This window comes from Phyllostomus discolor, chromosome 2 (genome assembly GCF_004126475.2).
Source record: "Phyllostomus discolor isolate MPI-MPIP mPhyDis1 chromosome 2, mPhyDis1.pri.v3, whole genome shotgun sequence".
Lineage (NCBI taxonomy): Eukaryota > Metazoa > Chordata > Mammalia > Chiroptera > Phyllostomidae > Phyllostomus > Phyllostomus discolor.
Genome location: NC_040904.2, coordinates 106,058,359 through 106,076,012, shown reverse-complemented (window position 1 = coordinate 106,076,012; position 17,654 = coordinate 106,058,359). Strand labels below are relative to the sequence as shown.

Below are 17,654 nucleotides of genomic sequence, written 5' to 3'. Positions count from 1 at the left end.
GTAACTTCTGAGGCGCTTCTGTCTTTTCTTTATCTGTTCCTTCGGCAAATATTTGAGCACCTGCCTACTGGGCTAAGATGATGTGGACATAAAGATGAGTCCATCAGAGATCCTGTCCTAAGATGTTCAGGGGAGATAAGACACCAACAAATAACCAATAAATATAAATAAACTTACATGAAGTATAAAGTACTATAGCATGGGTTAAGTGTAGATAAAATATAAAACTAGGGGAATTGCAGGGAGTGAGAGATTACATTCAGCTATAGGAATTAACGAATGCTTTGAGAGGATAGGACTTAGGTTGGGTATGGACTGTTCCTTCAAAGCTTCCAAGTGGTCTTGGCTGTGGTGGCCTTGATTTCTGGAGAGTACTCTTCTCAATGTTAATCTTTAAAATTCTGTAAGTTTCTATCTCTTCAAACTGTTCATTCTTAAAAATGATAAAATATATTAATATATAAATGGCAGTTTGGGGACTTAAAATTCTAATAGCTACTATGTGGTTTAGGGTTCTATTATTTTCCAAACTCTTTCCCAGGTGAAATCATATCTAAAATGCAGAGAATGCCTAGTCATGGAGCCATGATGTTTAAGTATTCAATTGGGCAAAACTTAGTTTTAGGTGCTTTCTCAAGTCTAAAATTAAACATACATGAATATAAATGAAAATGAAATAAATGACTGAACATTCAAAACTCAGATGATGAAAAATATGGCAACTGTGAAATGATATATATTAACCACAAATTTCTTTGTATGAAATGTTTTAATGAATAATGAGCCACTGGCCATTACAGACTTTAAGCCTTAATATTTCTTCTTTCCTTTGTAAAACTAGATAATTTAAAATGGTCTATCTCAAGTATGACAGAATATCATAGTATGAATGAGAATAATAGTAATGTCTGCTTACACATCAGCATGCTTCACTAAAGTTAAGAAGTAGAGAAAGCTCCTGGTTTCTCAAGTCAACAAAGTAAATTCAGTTACACATTTTTCCTGCACATAGTTTCAGTTGAAATACAACAAATACTCTGGCTTTCAATAGCACTTTTTATCCATCACACAAGCCCTTTTGCATTATTTTCTCTATCCTCAATATTCTTGTGAGGTAGTGAGGGGAAGGAGCAAGGATACTTTTTTTTTTTTTTGCAGATGAGAAAACTTAAGGTGAATTTTGAACTCAACCTTGGAAGCATACTGAAAATCATCTAGGAAGTTTTTGTTTTTTAAATTCTTATGGTCATATTATATCCCAGCTCAACATCAAAATGTTAGGGCATGGCACCCAACTATCGATATTTTTCAAAGCACACATGACTCCAAAGTACAGCTGAGGTTGGGAACTACTGGTTTAAATAATTTATACTCAATCTTCAAGTGCAACTGTCGTTTACCTAAATGTTCTCTCAGCACCAATGAAAAAAATATTTCATTTCCTTGAACATTGTAGTATAGTAGTTTGTTTTAATATTCCATATAGCTACAATTGGTCTCCAGTAACAAATTCATTTATCAGGTTATAAACAAAGGCTCTTCATTCCCTCAATGCTTGTGCTAAATATGGACCTGCATTTTATAAAATTTGCAAATGGGATGTTAGGGAATTTATAGTAAATCTTTGAGATAAGAATAGCTTGTTGTTAAATATTTAGGCAATTATTTGATTATAAGTTCAATATGCAATAATCATGTGTTTCTGTTTTCCATTCAGCACCTTCAAAACTCTGTTACAAAATAAATGTTTACGAGTAAGACAAAACACAAGTTATAAACAAAATTCTCAGCCACAGATCTTAGAATCGGCCATATCACAACCTGAAAAACAAACAAGTACTTAAAAGACTTTTTAATGTTCTAACTAGCTCAATCTTCATCCTGAACTAGTTCTCTTCTTTAATCAAACTTTAAACTTTGCCAAATAGAGTCATTCCACAGCAACAAAAATCAATTCCTGTAACAGCTATATTCTCTAATACATGTAACATATAATTTCACTCTGTACTATTAAATATGGTTTCCAGGTTTCTGTTTGACATAGATATTGAAAAGAATCTTTAACTGATTTAATCTTTAAGCAACATACAAAATATACAACAAATATTTGTAAACCTGTCACATGGCAAAAATAAATCTTTGTTCATGACTGAAATCCCCCGCTTCAAGGAGTATCGATAATCTTAAATTGCAAGGAGCAACCCAAAAACCCCAGCCAGCTGCTTGCTGTCCCTAACTTTATTAGATTTAAGACAGAATATGCATACAACCATAACCTTAAAAAGTACAAAGACTCCACTTGCCTTAGTCAATTCTTATCACAAATATGTATCTGAAATCATATAATTTATGCTTTCATACAGAAAGATGTTTGTTTCTCTTCCAACAAAAGAAAATCTCAACTAATGCATGTTAGATTATTAATTTGAAATAGTTGTGAAATCAAAATTTATTAGTCAAAAATTCAGAATAGGAATTAATGTTAAGCTCTCCTCTAGTGAAACCTTCAAAATACTGCCAACCTGAAGTTTTCAGCACAAGGTGTTTTATTTCAAGTCCCATGGGGGCAATTATCTGTAAGATTAAGAACATTCTTAACATGGGTTCAGGCTGGCACTGTTCCAGGCGGGTGAGTAAACATTTTCTTGATAACCCCAATGAAGAGTTTGAGGCTTAGATTGTTGCATGTTGTAAACAATGTGAAATTAAAAAAGTATAATATCTACAGAATTATAAAATTATAAAATAAAAGGACCATTAATCAATTCTTTTTCTGAGGTCTGCGACTAGCAGCTTTTATTCGAGGTCTATAAGAGCAATTGGCAATATTTTGTGTTTCTATGAGACAATTTCTCAGAAAGTCAAAAAATAAACCAGATACTATTATAATTTTATATATAATTAGAAATAAATTTGCTTTCCTTCAATCTTTACCCAGTATATTAAAGGATTTTTACAATAATTTTGACAAAAAGACAAAATAGACTATAATAACTATGGAAACTGTAAACCAAATACAATATAAAATGAGCTAATACAACACATCTCCTCTTAAAATCCTCTTCATTGTAGTTATACCGAATTGTCCCTATGTATTATTTTAATTTTATACCATGTAGTGGTTTTTAAGAAATTTAACTAGAACAAAGCAACCTCTTTGTCCTGTATTTTTTGTTGTTGTTTTTTACACACACATTGTATATACAACTTTTAAAATAGCTGCACAATTTTACATCTCACTGTTAGAGAAGTGCAGTCCAAGCAGACCATGCTTCTCGATATATTAAAAATATTAAATAAAACCCAGCCAGTTTCGTATTTTTCTAATAGTCAAGCTGGCTGGGAAAAAAGTGTCTGGGGAAAAAACAGGCAGTTGTAAAACAGGATCAGTCTTTCTTCAAAAACACACTACTTAAAAATTTTTGCTACTTCCTTATTTTATCCCTTGTACAGCATCTCTAAGATCTCACCTTAAAAGTTGGAAATAACACATTGCTAGCTTAGAGATAAATCTGTTGCAACATGCATATGTCAACTGCCCACTCAACCAACTGCAACCCTGAGGATTTTTCTGGCCCAGTAGAAAGAGGAAACACTAAGATAATCTTTGCTGTAGAGCTGTTTCTCCAGTTAACAATTTCACGTGTTTTTCAGGATGTTTCTTGGACATGCATGTATGACACTGTCACTTCATGGTTCTACTTTCCACAAGCAGATATCTCCTCCACTCTGTCTTTCATCTTAAGAAAGCCACTGTCATCCATCCAAAGGTTTTCCAAGGTAAACCAAAGTCACTTCTGTGTTGCCATATACAGCAGAAACTGCTGGATACAAGCAGGCCTTTGGAAGTCCTCTAAAGGCAACCCCCAGAAACTCATATCCACGTTCAAAAGCTAAAGTCTTATCTTCCATGTCCAAGATGACGCGAATTCTTTCTCCTATCTGCGAACAGATATCAAAAGAAGGTTAGAAGAAAATCCAAAAGGGCATAGGTAAAAGAAACATTATACAAACTAACAAGTTGAAAATATTAAAAATATATACCCTAAAAATTATTTTAAAAGCCCAAAGAGAAGGTCTCTGATTACTGAGAAACATCTAGATGAAAGAATATATATCAATTTCATAACTGCTTGTTTTGATAGTTTTTAATTTAAGACTTGCATGGGATCTACATTAAATACTGAAAATTTAAATGTTCCCCCTGAGCAGTCCTCAGATTTTATTTACTCTTTACCTCAAGGCTTTTCTTAAGAAGGATACCACTAAAATCTATAATTTGGTATCATATTTTACCCAGAAAAAGCTACCTAAATAACCTTTTCAAATTACCATAGCATACACACACATGCAAGCAGGCATGCACACACACACCCAATGGAATATTATCTATCCATAGAAAGAAATGCATTTCTGATATATGCTACATGGGTGCACCCTGAAAACATTATGCTAAGTGAAATAAGCCAGACACAGACAAATATTGTATGATTCCACTTATATCAGGCACCTAGAATGTTCACATTTATAGAGACAGAAAGTAGAAGTTACCAGAACCTGGGAGGAGGAGAGACAAAAAACAGAGTCATTTTTTAATGAGTACAGAGTTTATGTTGAAGATGATAAGAAAGTTTTGGGTATAAATAATGGTGATGGTTATACAGCACTGTGAATGTATTTAATGCCTGTGAATTATATATACTTACGAATGGTTAAAATTTTAAATATTGTATATATTTTACTACCATAAAAACTATATATATAATAAAATACTTATATAAGCCTTTAAAGTTAAAGCAGTTCTATATACAATGTGGAACTTATATAATCATGAATAGCCAAATCTGACTATAAATTCTAAAGATGCAGAATAGCCTTTTTTAAAATTAATTTTTTAAAAGATTTTATTTTTTTTTCAGAGAGAGGTGAATGGAGGGAGAAAGAAAGGGAGAGAAACATCTATGTGTGAGAGAAACATCAACTGGTTGCCTCTCACATGTGTCCCAAAGAGGGACTGAGCCCACAACCGAGGCATGTGTCGTGACTGGGAATCAAACCAGTGACCATTTGCTTTGCAGTACGATGCTCAATCGTACTGAGCTATGCCACTCAGGGCCAGAATAGGCTTTCTAATAGTCACTTGTGGTCTGCTGCTCTGAAACATCTGTTCATTATAAAAAAGCAGCATAAACTGTTAAACTAAACTGGAAGCACAATATATTCAGTTATTTTCCCATTTGAAAAAATACATGAAGAATGGAGGATATTTTATCTTTGTAATTTGCATCTATAAAAGGTTATTGTATCTATATACCCAGAGGCAGAAAGTCCTAACATTTGCAACCAAAAATAGTAATTTCATACTTCCCAATTCTGATAACTCCTGCTGTTGTTATTTCATTATATTTCCTACCACAAATAACTATAAGCATCTGCTTTTTCCTCCCTTTGTCCAACTTGCAGATAACCCACACCCCATTTTATGGACCTAAGAACATCCTAATGATCATCAGCACTACTACCACCACCACCAAAACATAAACAACAGAAATGAAAAGTTAATATTCTGTTGGGTATTTGTTTTGTGCTTTATTTGCATTATCCTTCTTGATCCTCATATCAATCCTAGATGTTATCCCTATTTTATATTAGATGAAACTAAAAAAGACCATATTGCTCCTGCATCACCTTTGACTGAGCATATAGCATATACACAGCACAGGGAGCAACTAGCAGAAGTCTCACTAGCTTCAGGTGTCAGAGCAAAACTTGGAGATTATACGGTAACTAGAAACTTAAAGTAGAAACTCTAGAAGTAACAAAACCACAAAGAGCATGAGCCCCAAAATCTGAGAATAAACTATACCCAATTCTTGTGTGACCACTACATTACACAGACAGAGACACCTCCAAGGAACCTAAAAAAGTAGCACCTCCAAGCCAAAAACAAAGAAACAAAACAAACAAACAAACAAATATGGTACAAAGACATCAGCTGACGCACACCACATGTGACACAGAGTTTATAGTTTGAGTACAGACGGGTTATCTGCCTGCCAAAACAAGAAAACCTAGACTCTTCAGAAAAACAAAGGCATTCCTAGAGGAACAAAACACTCCAATACTACTGTATAATACCTATAATTTCCAGTTTTCAATTTAAAAATTACTAGATATGAAAAGAAACAGTGAAGTGTAACTTGACTCAGGGAAGAAAAAAGCAATCAATAAAAGAAAGTGACTCCAAGTAGGCCTTGATGTTGGATTGGCAGACAAACTGCAAAGCAGTTATAAAAATATGAAGGAACTAAAAAAAAATCTAGTATTAATGAATGCACAGGTAGAAAATCTCAATAGAGCAATGGAAACTGTAAAAAAAAGTGAAAATTCTAAAGCTGAAGAGCACAATTATTAAAATTCGTTAGTCTGGCTTAATAGCAGAGTTGAAATGGCAAAAAGAAACAATCTATGAACTTGAAGACAGGGCAACAGAAATTATCCAATCCGAAAAAATAAAGATAAAAAAAAAAACACACATAGCTTCCAATGCACAGAGACTAGGATAGTATCAAGCAGTCCAACAATTATGTTAAATGTTAATGGATTAAACATTCAAATCAAAAAGCAGAGACTCTGAGACCCAGTTTGATATAAAGCAAGACCCAATTATACACTATCTAGTAGAATGACAAATTGAAAGTAAAATGATGGGGGTGGAGGGAGGTACCGTGCATAAGAAAGTAAGCATTCGTAAACATAAGAAAGTTGGAGTGGCTATATTAGTACCAGACAAAATGGACTTAAAGATGAGGACTATTACTAAAGTCAAAAAAGGTCATTTCATAATTATAAAAGAGTTAATCAGATTGAGAGAAATGACAATGATATATATATATATATATGTACCTAATAACAGAGCTACAAAACACATGAAGCAAAAACTGACAGAACTAAAAATAAAAATAAATAAATTAGCAAGTACAGTGGAAATTTCAACACTCCTCTCAATAAATGATAGAACAGGGAGTTCTAGCCAAGATGGAAGCGTAGGTAGAAACCCTTTGCTTCCTCACACAACCAAAAGGAGGATAACAACCAATCTAAAATCAATAAACAACCAGAAGTGCCAGAAAATCAAACTGCATGGAACTCTGACAACCAAGAAATTAAAGAAAATTTCTTGTCAACCAAAACAACCAGACAGGTAAGAACACAAGGCGAGGCAGGCTCAGAAAAACCATGGGGAGGCAGCGAACTGCATGGGCAGGGCTGGCTGAAGGCGAAACTGAGACTCAGGGTTGACAGTGGACTACACATGTTCAGTGGTAGAAACTCCCCGTGGGCTGGGGCCCAGGAGGGGAGCTGTATTGTTCCCTCTCTGGCCCCTCCCACACAGGCAGCCCCACAGGGGAGCAAAGAGGGTTGCCCTACCCTGGTGAATACCTAAGGCCCCACCCCTTTACAACTTAACAGGTGCTCCAAGACAAAGAAATAGAGACAAAATGAAAGAACAGGGCAAAACTCCAGAAAGAGAGCTAAGCGAGGAAGAGCTAGCCAACCTATCTGATGGAGAATTTAAAGCCCTGGTAATCAAAATGCTCACAAATCTGATTGAGCTTGGTCGAGAAATGAAAGAACAAATGAAAGATACCCAAAATGAAACCAAACAAAATATTCAGGAACCAACAGTGATTGGAAGGAAACCAGGAGTCAAAGCAACCATTTGGAACAAACGGGGAAAAATAAACATCCAACTGGAACAGAATGAAGAAACAAGAATTCAAAAAAGTGAAGAGTGACTTGTGAACCTCTGGGACAGCGTGAAACATTCTAATATCTGAATTATAGGGATGCCAGAAGAAGAACAACAGCAAGACATTGAAAACTTATTTGAACAAATAATGAAGGAAAAAATAAGAAAAAGGAGTCCAATCTGGAGAAAAAAATAGACTTCTAGGAGTCCAGGAAGCCCAGAGAATCCCAAAGAAGTTAGACCCAAAGAGGAACACACCAAGACACATCATCAAGTTACCCAAGATTACAGATAAAGAGAAAATCCTAAAAGCAGCAAGAGAAAAGGAGACAGTTACCTAAAAGGAGTTCCCATTAGACTATCAGCTAATTTCTCAAAAGAAACCTTGCAGACAAGAAGGGGCTGGAAAGAAGTATTTGAAGTCATGAAAGGCAAGGATCTACATCCAAGATTGTTCTATCCAGCAAAGCTTTCGTTTAGAATGGAAGGGCAGGCAAAGTGTTTCCCAGATACGGTCAAGTTCAAGGAATTCATCATCACCAAGCCCTTATTATATGAAATGTTAAAGGGACTTTTATCTAAGAAAACGAAGATCAAAAATATGAACAGTAAAATGACAACAAACTCACAACTATCAACAAATGAACCTAAAAGAAAAGAAAAACAATGAAAACAAAAACTAAGGAAATCACTAGAACAGGAACAGAATCAGAGAAATGTAGATCACATGGAGGGCTTTCAGTGGGGAGGGGGAGAGGAGGAATAGGGGGGAAGAAGAATAGGGAAGCAGCAGCATAATTAGTAGGCATAAAATAGATGGGGAGAGATAAAAAATGGCATAGGAAACAGAGAACTCAAAGAACTTATATGTACAACCCATGGACATGAGCTAAGGGTGGGGGGAATACTGAAGGGTTAGAGGGTGCAGGGTAGAGGGGGGATAAAAGGGGAAATATTGGGATAACTGAAATAGCATAATCAATAAAAATACTTTAAACAAAAATAAATGATAGAACAGGTAGAAAGAAAAATCAGTAAGGATATAGAAGACTTGAATGCCATACTATCAACCAACTTGACCTGTCATTTATAAAATACTCCATCCAATCAATAACAGAATTTATGTTCTTTTTGAGCACATACATTGGAATACTTGATGAACACTCATCAAGATAGACCATATGCTGACACTAAAACAAACCTCAGTAAGTTTAAAAGAATTGAAATCATACAGAGTATGTTCTCTGAAGAAGACCTGAAGGACTTTCACTACAAAATTACCACAAGCCTAGAAGCCATTGGTCTTTATCATTAATGATTATTAAGTCCAGACACCCTTCTCCTTAGGGCAGGGGGTGTCAAACTTATTTCCACCAGGGGCCACATGAGCCTCGAGGTTGCCTTCAAAGGGCCGAACGTAATTTTAGGACTGTGTAAATGTACTATAACTACTCCTCAACTAGGGGCAAGGAGCTTGGCACTGCCACTAGGTAGAAACAAGGTGCTGTAGAAATAAGGTGTCCACTGGATAAAACAACGTGAGGGGCCAGATTCCACCCGAGGGCCTTGTGTTTGTCACCTGTGCGTTAGGGTATTTGGAGAGCCTCAAGAGACAGTAAAGAATGGATTCTATGAAAGAAAATCCTTCCAGACTTTTCTACCTCAGGAAACTGAATATATTTTTAGTTCTTCTACTTTAGTATCCATGACTTGAGGTCATTACTGAGGCTAGAGCTTTCAAGTCATGTTTTTCTGAAATATGCACTCTATAATTCCTTAAAATTTCTATTTTCTCATAAGGTTACTATGTTTTAGACCTACAGTAATCATATAACTTTCACAAACAGAAACTATAATTTTGACCCTAGAATCACGTAAGTGTTGTATAAAGCTAACATGAAAACGATTAAAAAATGGCGTTGGCAGGGTAGTTGGGCTGGTTAGAGCGTAGTCCCAACATGCCAAGGTTGCAGGTTCAGTCTCCTGTCAGGGCGCATACAGGAGGCAACCAATAAATGCAAAAATAAGTAGAAAAGCAAATTGATGTTTCTGTCTCTCTCTCTCCCTTCCTCTTTCTCTAAAATCAATTTTTAAAGAAATACAGAAGTTTGCCTAAACTTGTCTGTTTTATAGAAATAATTGATACCTGCAAAGGCTGTAAATCCACAAGCAGATTAATAAATAGCAGAGGGTATGTGTGTACATACACACAGGTGCATTTGTTGGGGTGAGATGCCTAGAAAAAGTAGATTTAGATGTGCCATGATAAAGAGATGAAAATCTAGAGCTCAAGTTGGCAAACTACAGCCCCTGGACCAAATCTGACCAGCAGCCTATAAATAAGGTTTTACTGGAACACAGCTATGCTCATTCATTCACATTTTATCTAGGGCTGCTTTTGTGCTCTAAATATTGAGACACTAAAAAATTACCCTCAGCGTAGCTAAGAAAGGCCAGTTATATTATTTAATTAAAAATTACCAAAAAGACATACAAAGCTACTATATAAAATTTTATAAATTTAAAACAAATTAAGGCATGATTTGACATAGGCCCACACCTAAGAAAATACCTAGTTTCTCACCTGATATTTTGGTGCATTGTTGCATTGTGGAAAACTGCCATTGACTTCTCCATTATGTAGTAGATTATTGTCCACCAGATTCCAGCCCCAGCTCTGGTCATCGCTGCCCAACAATGCCACATAACCTTGGCACTGCATGGGGGCCCGTTTTGTGGCAATTCCAATCACTGCCACAGTGCCCAGAGGGCCCTCCCACCACACTTCCCATGCATGGCGGCCCTCACTAAAACCAATCTTGGTCCTTGCACCATCAGTGCTCTGAGCAATGGGGTTTCGATGTAAAGTAAAGCCATTCTTCTTAATGTAGACATTCCTGGAGCAGTCATTAGTGCTAAAGGCATGCTGGAAAGCACGTACCTGAAAAGATGAAAAACAGACCAAAGAAACAGAAGTTTGATTTTTCTTAAATATTAAAAAGTACCCAAACCTTAGGCTATGTGTTTTTAAACAATGAAGTTACATATTTTTAAGTAATATAAAGAAATATTTCCAAAAAATGGCTCAAGTTTCAGGATGGGACACTAATATAACATTTAAAATACCTGCCAACTACTTCATTACTGACCAAAATTCTAAACCATAGTATTATTTCCCCAAATCAACTTTGTAAAATATCAAAAGATATATACAAGAATACATATATTTTAGAGATGATACTGAAATGTTTATGGATGGCATAATGATATCTGGGAGTTGGTTTGAAATATCCTGTGTTGGAGTAGGAAAATGGGTAGAGTAAACACGAAACTAGATTGCCCATGAATTAATCATTGGTAAAACTTGGCGATAGTTTGTTAAACTATTTTCTCTACTCTAATTTATATTCAATATTTTTACAACAAAAAGTTAAGAGATTCACCAGTTTCATGTTAGCAATCCTGCCACCAAAAAGAATATTTTAAGTAAAATAGAGAACTTAGTCATAGCAGCTCTAAAGTTTATGAAAATTTTTAATAACCACAAATGATCTAAATCCTCAGCCTCCTTGCTAGGTATTACTCATACACTGAGACAACACTCGCATTTTTACCAAGTCACATATCCCTTAGATAGCATCTAAATTCAACCACCAGCCATTAAGAACAGCTACCACTGATAGGAAAGATGAGTTGACCTTCAGTAGTTACCAGTTTTTTTAAGCTTCCAAAATAAAGACAGCATAAAAATTGCTACTCTATACAAATAATAACAATTTCTCATATTTTAACCAATTAAAGTTTTTGGCTTATATGCTTAAAAAAATAATCTCCTAACTTTATTAAAACTACCCAAAAGCAGCTAAAGTCTTGGACCAACTGCTTTAGTTAATCTGAGGAATCAACTCCCGAATCACAGAATTTCAGTATTAAGAAGGACCTTAAAGGTCACCTAGTCCAACTCAAGGATGTGGACACAGAACTAAAAGTGAACAGCTAAATAGAGAAAGAGCCCCAAAGGGAAGTCAGGTATCCAGTCCCCCCATCTACCGTTCATTTATGATAGCACTTCACTATTTCACTGCTGTACTCCAAAGCAGATTTAATAAAAAATAAACAAACAAACCTACTTGTTTCAAATATCCTATGTTTTCATAAAGAGGCTGTAAAACTGAAGTATTCCTAAATTTTCTTCCTATCTCTTCCTACTTATGCTTTAAAGCACCTAAAAGATCAGAACAGGATTAAAGGGGGAATAAAACATTCTGAAATTATTAAGTATTGCTCAAATAACTCAAGTGATTACTATCAAGACAACACCTCATTATAAAACATTTAATTAATACTTACCTATGCCTATTCCTAATTCTTGTAAATACCAATTGCTTTTCTCTATCCTTATTCTCTTCATCACACTGACACTGTTGACAATCTCTTCCTCAAAATTCTATGACATTTTCCACCCTGGCTAGTGTGGCTCAGTGGACTGAGTGCTGGTCTAAGAACTGAAAGGTCACTGGTTTGATTCCCAGTCAGGGCACATGCCTGGGTTGTGAGTCAGGTGTCCAGCTGGGGGCTTGTGAGAAGCAACCAATCGATGTATTTCTCACATATGGATGTTCCTCTCCCTCTCTTTCTCCTTCCCTTCCCCTCTCTAAAAATAAAAAATAAAAAAATGAAATCTTTAAATGAAAAAATTCTATGACAGAGTAATTTCCTATTACTCTAGACTGATCCTTCACTATAACCTTTTTTGGTGACCATCCTACCTTGGCCTCCCAGACTCTCCAGACTCAGTCCTTAACCCTCTAACTGAATTCTTTCCAGTCCTGTCTCTCTAAAATAGCACCTTTATTACTGATACATCTCATCCCAGTTTAATAACCTCTGATAGTTCCATACTGACAACCATATCAATTATAAATTCTCCTGCTGGCTTTCAAAGTCCTCCACACCTGGTTCCTCCTGTCTCCCTTTCTAACTTTGTGTCATTCTCCTTGTCTACATAGTATCATACCTGCTTTCTTATCCCCACGTAACCTCTTATAGCAGGGGTGTCAAACTTATTTTCACCAGGGGCCACATCAGCCTCTCGGTTGCCTTCTTCAAAAGGACGAATATAATTTTAGGACTGTATAAGTGTAACTACTCCTTAACTAGGGGCAAGGAGCTTGGCGCTGCCTCTGGGTAGAAATAAGGTGCCGGGCTGGATAAAACAAAGTGCAAGGCCAAATTCCACCCTCGGGCTTTGTGTTTTCAACCTGTGCTCTATAGCCAGCTCCAGTCCTACCACCTTCACAAACCTGTTCTTAACTGGGACCACCCAACCTTCCCATCTTCTCTCTGTTGAACTCCTACCCACCATAGTCTGCATTGTTTGACACAATTCTGTACACACGCCAACCACTTGATTCTAGTAAAAAATATTGTGCAAAAAGTTTAATCTAACCTAATTAATCAAATCTCTACAGGAAATACAGAGGACAGAAGAGCATGTTAAGTAACACCATGGGAATGAAATCTACAAAATCCAAACCAAGGGAAGCTACTGATTTCTTCAACAAATAAGTTGCAGGGGTAGGAAGTGGGGAGATGGAGAGTGAATTTGTAGACTGAGGTAGCCTTAAGAGACATATCAATTATTTGCCACTGGAACATTATACAGATCTTGATTAAATAATGTGAAAATTAAAAATGAACATTTGATATTTATGAGACAATTGGGAATTTGAATACTGAACTTTTTTATATTAAGAAATTATTGTTAATTTCTTTATACTTTAGAGCTGTAATGGTATTATGAAGTGTCTTTATCTTTTAGAGATGCAATACTAAAAAATTCAGATATGGAAAAATAAGTACACAAATTACTGTAATAAATAAAAACAATGTATAGTTCCTGTCCCACAGTCTCATGCACAATCTGGATTATACACTTATAACAAACAGTTTTAAGACCTACTTTAGGATCTAAGTTTGAAATTTAAAGAATTATAGTTAGATACTAAGTATGACTGGAATAATTGATGCTATTAGATAACATGGAAGATATGAACTTAAAAAGAAGACCAATCTTAAATAGACTGACAACTTCAAGTACCTTCCAGTTTTATGCTATTCCAAGCTTGCTCCCATCCTTCTCTCAGTTACCTAGGCTCCCTGGAAATTCAAGCTAACTCTTTCTTCTTCTTCTTCTCACTCCGCTGGTCAGCTCGCTGTCCACCTATGTAGATTTGTTCTCTGCAATAGTTCTCCCACCCACAACCTACTCTTCCCCTATATACTTGTTCATGTACTTGTCCTATACACTTATCTTAAGTACTTCTGGTACAAGCACTAAACCCTGCCCTCTCCAATTCATTTTATGGCCAAGTTTTTCTAAAGTAGAGCTCTTATTTTCTCACTCCCCTCTTCAAACTTCTGTGGTTTCCAACTGTAGAACAAAGCCCAAACTATAGACTGAAGGCTGTATTTAAATGACTTCCATGGCATATCTAGTTTCAACTTACCTTCATAATCATATTTCTACTTTAATTCAATTGAACTAAACTATTTATATTTAGTTTCTTCTCTAATCTCCAAACTATAACAGCTGCCTATCTGAAATCTCTTGGATATCTCAAAAACACTGTCAATTCTACTCTACCCGATTAAACTCATTGTTAGTCCCCCAAATCTTGCCCAGGTGATCCCTATATTATGTAAGCCAGATAACCTAGGAGTCATCCTTAGCACCAACCTCTTCCTCACCACTAATCATATCTATTGTAAATTTTACTTCCTAAATTTCTCATCTGCTCCACCACCTACTTCCTAACTGATCTACCCATATTTCTAAGGTTCCCCCCCAACCTATACTCCATACTGAAGCTAGAAATAACCTCTTAAAAATGTAAACTAATCATATCAACAATCCCCACACACCTAACCCACCTTTTGCTTATAGTTCAAAATTGCTTCCCTACAGTTTGGCACCAGTCCACCTCTTCTACCTTATCTCAAACCTGCCTCACTTGCTCTCTATGCTCCAGCCACACTGATGTGTTTTGTCCCTAAAACTCACAGGTTCCCTTCTAGAAGGCTCTTCCCTCACAGCTTGGCCTATATCCTTATTGTTCAAGTTTCAGTTTATAATTATTTTTTTATAGAAGGCCTTCCCTGACCTCCCTACCTAGGTCAAACTCTCCATTACTAACACTGAGAGTACCATTTATCTGGTACTCTTCATAGTACCATAGGCACTCCTTCATAGTACTGACCACAGATGCGATCTTACAACTGTGTGATTATTTGATTACTATTCATTTTTCCCCACTAGACTATAAGGCAAGGCATCCATAAGAGTTTGTGTCCATTTGTATTAACTATTTCATGTACAAAACTGAGCACAGTGACAGCACTCATTTTTTTAAATAAAAATATGGTATATGCTGTATAAAGCTTTTGCTTTCTCCTGGTCCTGCTTTTGTTCAGGATGTTGCAAATTAGTAAAATGTTCATATCCTCTCCAGCTTTAAAATTCAGCTCAGATGCAATCTCAACCTCAAACCTTCTTCAGTCCTCCACTTAACTTGTAAATCTCTCCTTTTCCTCAACTTCTAGTGTATGTTTTTAAATATCTCTGACAGAAGGAATTCCTACTATTTGTTAGTTATTTCTATACATTTTTTCCTTTCTATTAGACTAAGGGATTCTTAACCAGACTGACATCTTTTGAATTACTTTTTATCTTCAAGATATTTTTTAAAAATTCTCCAACATTTGAATGAACATGTTATTAGTACAAGTATAGAATACCTGTAGTGAATGTAGTAGAAAGACATATAAAAGTATTAAAGACATATAAAAGTATAAAAGTATTAAAGAAACCTAAACTATCTAAGGAGGATATAAAAAGAAATAGGTAACACAGGTTGCCTCCAAGAAGGGAAACTGGGTGGCTGGGGGACAGGGGCAAAAGGAAGACATTTTGCTTTTTTTTTGAATGTTGACTCACATGAACACATTATGTTTTACATATTATTCTATGAACCTTGAGTCATGTGAATAGATCTATTACAGACCAATGTCATAATTTAACATAAGTAAAAACAGTAAACTTTTGAAAAATAAAACTTATGATACCTACACATTTGAGATAAAATTAGCAAAAATTGCAATCATCCGCACTCTACTACATAATTTACAACTAGCATCTGCTGTACACTTATACCATGTACAAATAGTGTAGTAAATTAACGTTATTTCACTTAGTAAGAAAACAACTTGATAGATCATATATAACAGCAATATTCCTTCCTTATTAAACTAAAACCTGCTTTATTACAGAAGAAATTTTACATCTATTTCACATGGAAAATGTTTACTCCTTATTCTGACATCCATTGGCAGTCTAGCGTTAAAAAGGGATGTTTTCCCTTTTTAGTTATTAATGCTTTTTTTTGTTTACCACATTCTAAGTCAGACTTTATCCTCTTACATATGTCCTTGGTAACTACTATGCTGAATAGCAGTTATCCATCCAACGCAAGCTAGAGGCCTTTTGTTTATGCTGCCTGAAGAATCCTTTTAACCCTACTACATCTGTTACTGGACACTTTTATTTCCATAAGAAGAAGGTGGGAATATGAACAGGAATCTAGAAGAAATAAAAGGCAACAAAACCATCAAGGTGCAACTAGGAAAAAGTTGGCAAGGAAGTAGCCAATAACAGTGGGACAAGGCAGTATTATGATGGTTAAGCGATGCCCATGTGTATACTGAAAGTAAGCAGGATGCCTAGGACCACACTTATAAGCCTCAAACATAGTGGAAGGAATTAAGGAGAACCTAGGTTAAAATAAGGAAAAAATGGTTATAAATCAGAGCTTGGAAAAGGCTGGGTTAAAGTGAGGGTGAAAGCCAATGTTAAGGCAGCAGGAAGATGTAATATAACAAAGGCTATTTGGAAGACACGGAGATAAATGAGAATATTCACGGTACAACAATGGGGGTGATCTGTCTTTAAAGGGAAAGACAGTGAAAAGTAGAGTGAGTGATGGAAACCAGGGATGGGAAACCATCTGGTCCTTAAAAAAGTGCATCACGGAAGTGGGGTGGGTTAAAGAACCAAACTTCAAAGAGAAGACCTTTATGGAGAGAGATGTGAGGTAAGGTATTGACTGATGCACTAGAAAGGCGGGATGGTGAAGCGAGGAGTCTGACTCAGAAGCTTAGATGACAAGCACTGAGAGAGGTACGCAGGAGCTGGACTGGGGGCAGCGGCATGGCCCTGGACTCCCTCACCTTGGCCTTGTAGCTGGGCAGGTTGCAGAGGATGTCCGTGCGCAGAGCCTCTTCTGCCAGGCTGCGGGCACACAGGCTCCGCCACACCTCACTGTTCTCATCGCCGTGCAGGCAGCGGTACCAGTGCTTGCAGACCAGGGCGCAGCTCCGCAGCTCGGACAGCTCCAGGTAGGAGAACACCAACTCCAGCACTCGGCAGGGTAGCCGGCCCCCGATCCCCGTGGACCCAGAGCCCGAGCTGGCGCCCGCACCGCCGCCGCCACTACAGCCAGCGCCGCCCGAGGCTGCCCCTGCCCCCGGGGCTGGCGCCGCCATCGTCTCACGAGCCGGCCCGAGGGCCGCCTCCACTGCCGCCGCTTCCCCCCGTCTCTGCTGGGGAGGCCAAGCCTCGCCTAAAGACCGGAGCAGCGCTCACCGCCCCTTTTCCAGCCAACCGGTCCGGCCCCTCCGTCACTCCCGCCCCTGCCCGGGGGAGCCCGCCGCGCGCCCCGCCTCACTGAGGGCAGACGCACCCGCCGCACGGGCGTCCCTCGCCCCACCCCCGCGGTTCCTTCAGCCCTGGCGCCGGAACCGCCCGACTCGCACGGCCTCCTCGTGGCGCGCCCGTGGCTCCGCC

The 17,654-nt window shown here is 37.2% G+C and overlaps 1 protein-coding gene across 1 annotated transcript; it reads right to left on the bottom strand.

The window, feature by feature from the left end:
• Positions 1-758: 758 nt before the first annotated feature.
• On the bottom strand, positions 759-17,635 carry FBXO45 (F-box protein 45). Its single transcript, XM_028504586.2, has 3 exons — positions 17,039-17,635; positions 10,338-10,694; positions 759-3,942 (listed from the first exon to the last, which is right to left on the bottom strand). The coding sequence occupies exons 1-3, from the start codon at positions 17,351-17,353 to the stop codon at positions 3,757-3,759; spliced, it is 858 nt and encodes a 285-aa protein (XP_028360387.1). The 5' UTR covers positions 17,354-17,635; the 3' UTR covers positions 759-3,756.
• Between the last annotated feature and the right edge of the window lie 19 nt (positions 17,636-17,654).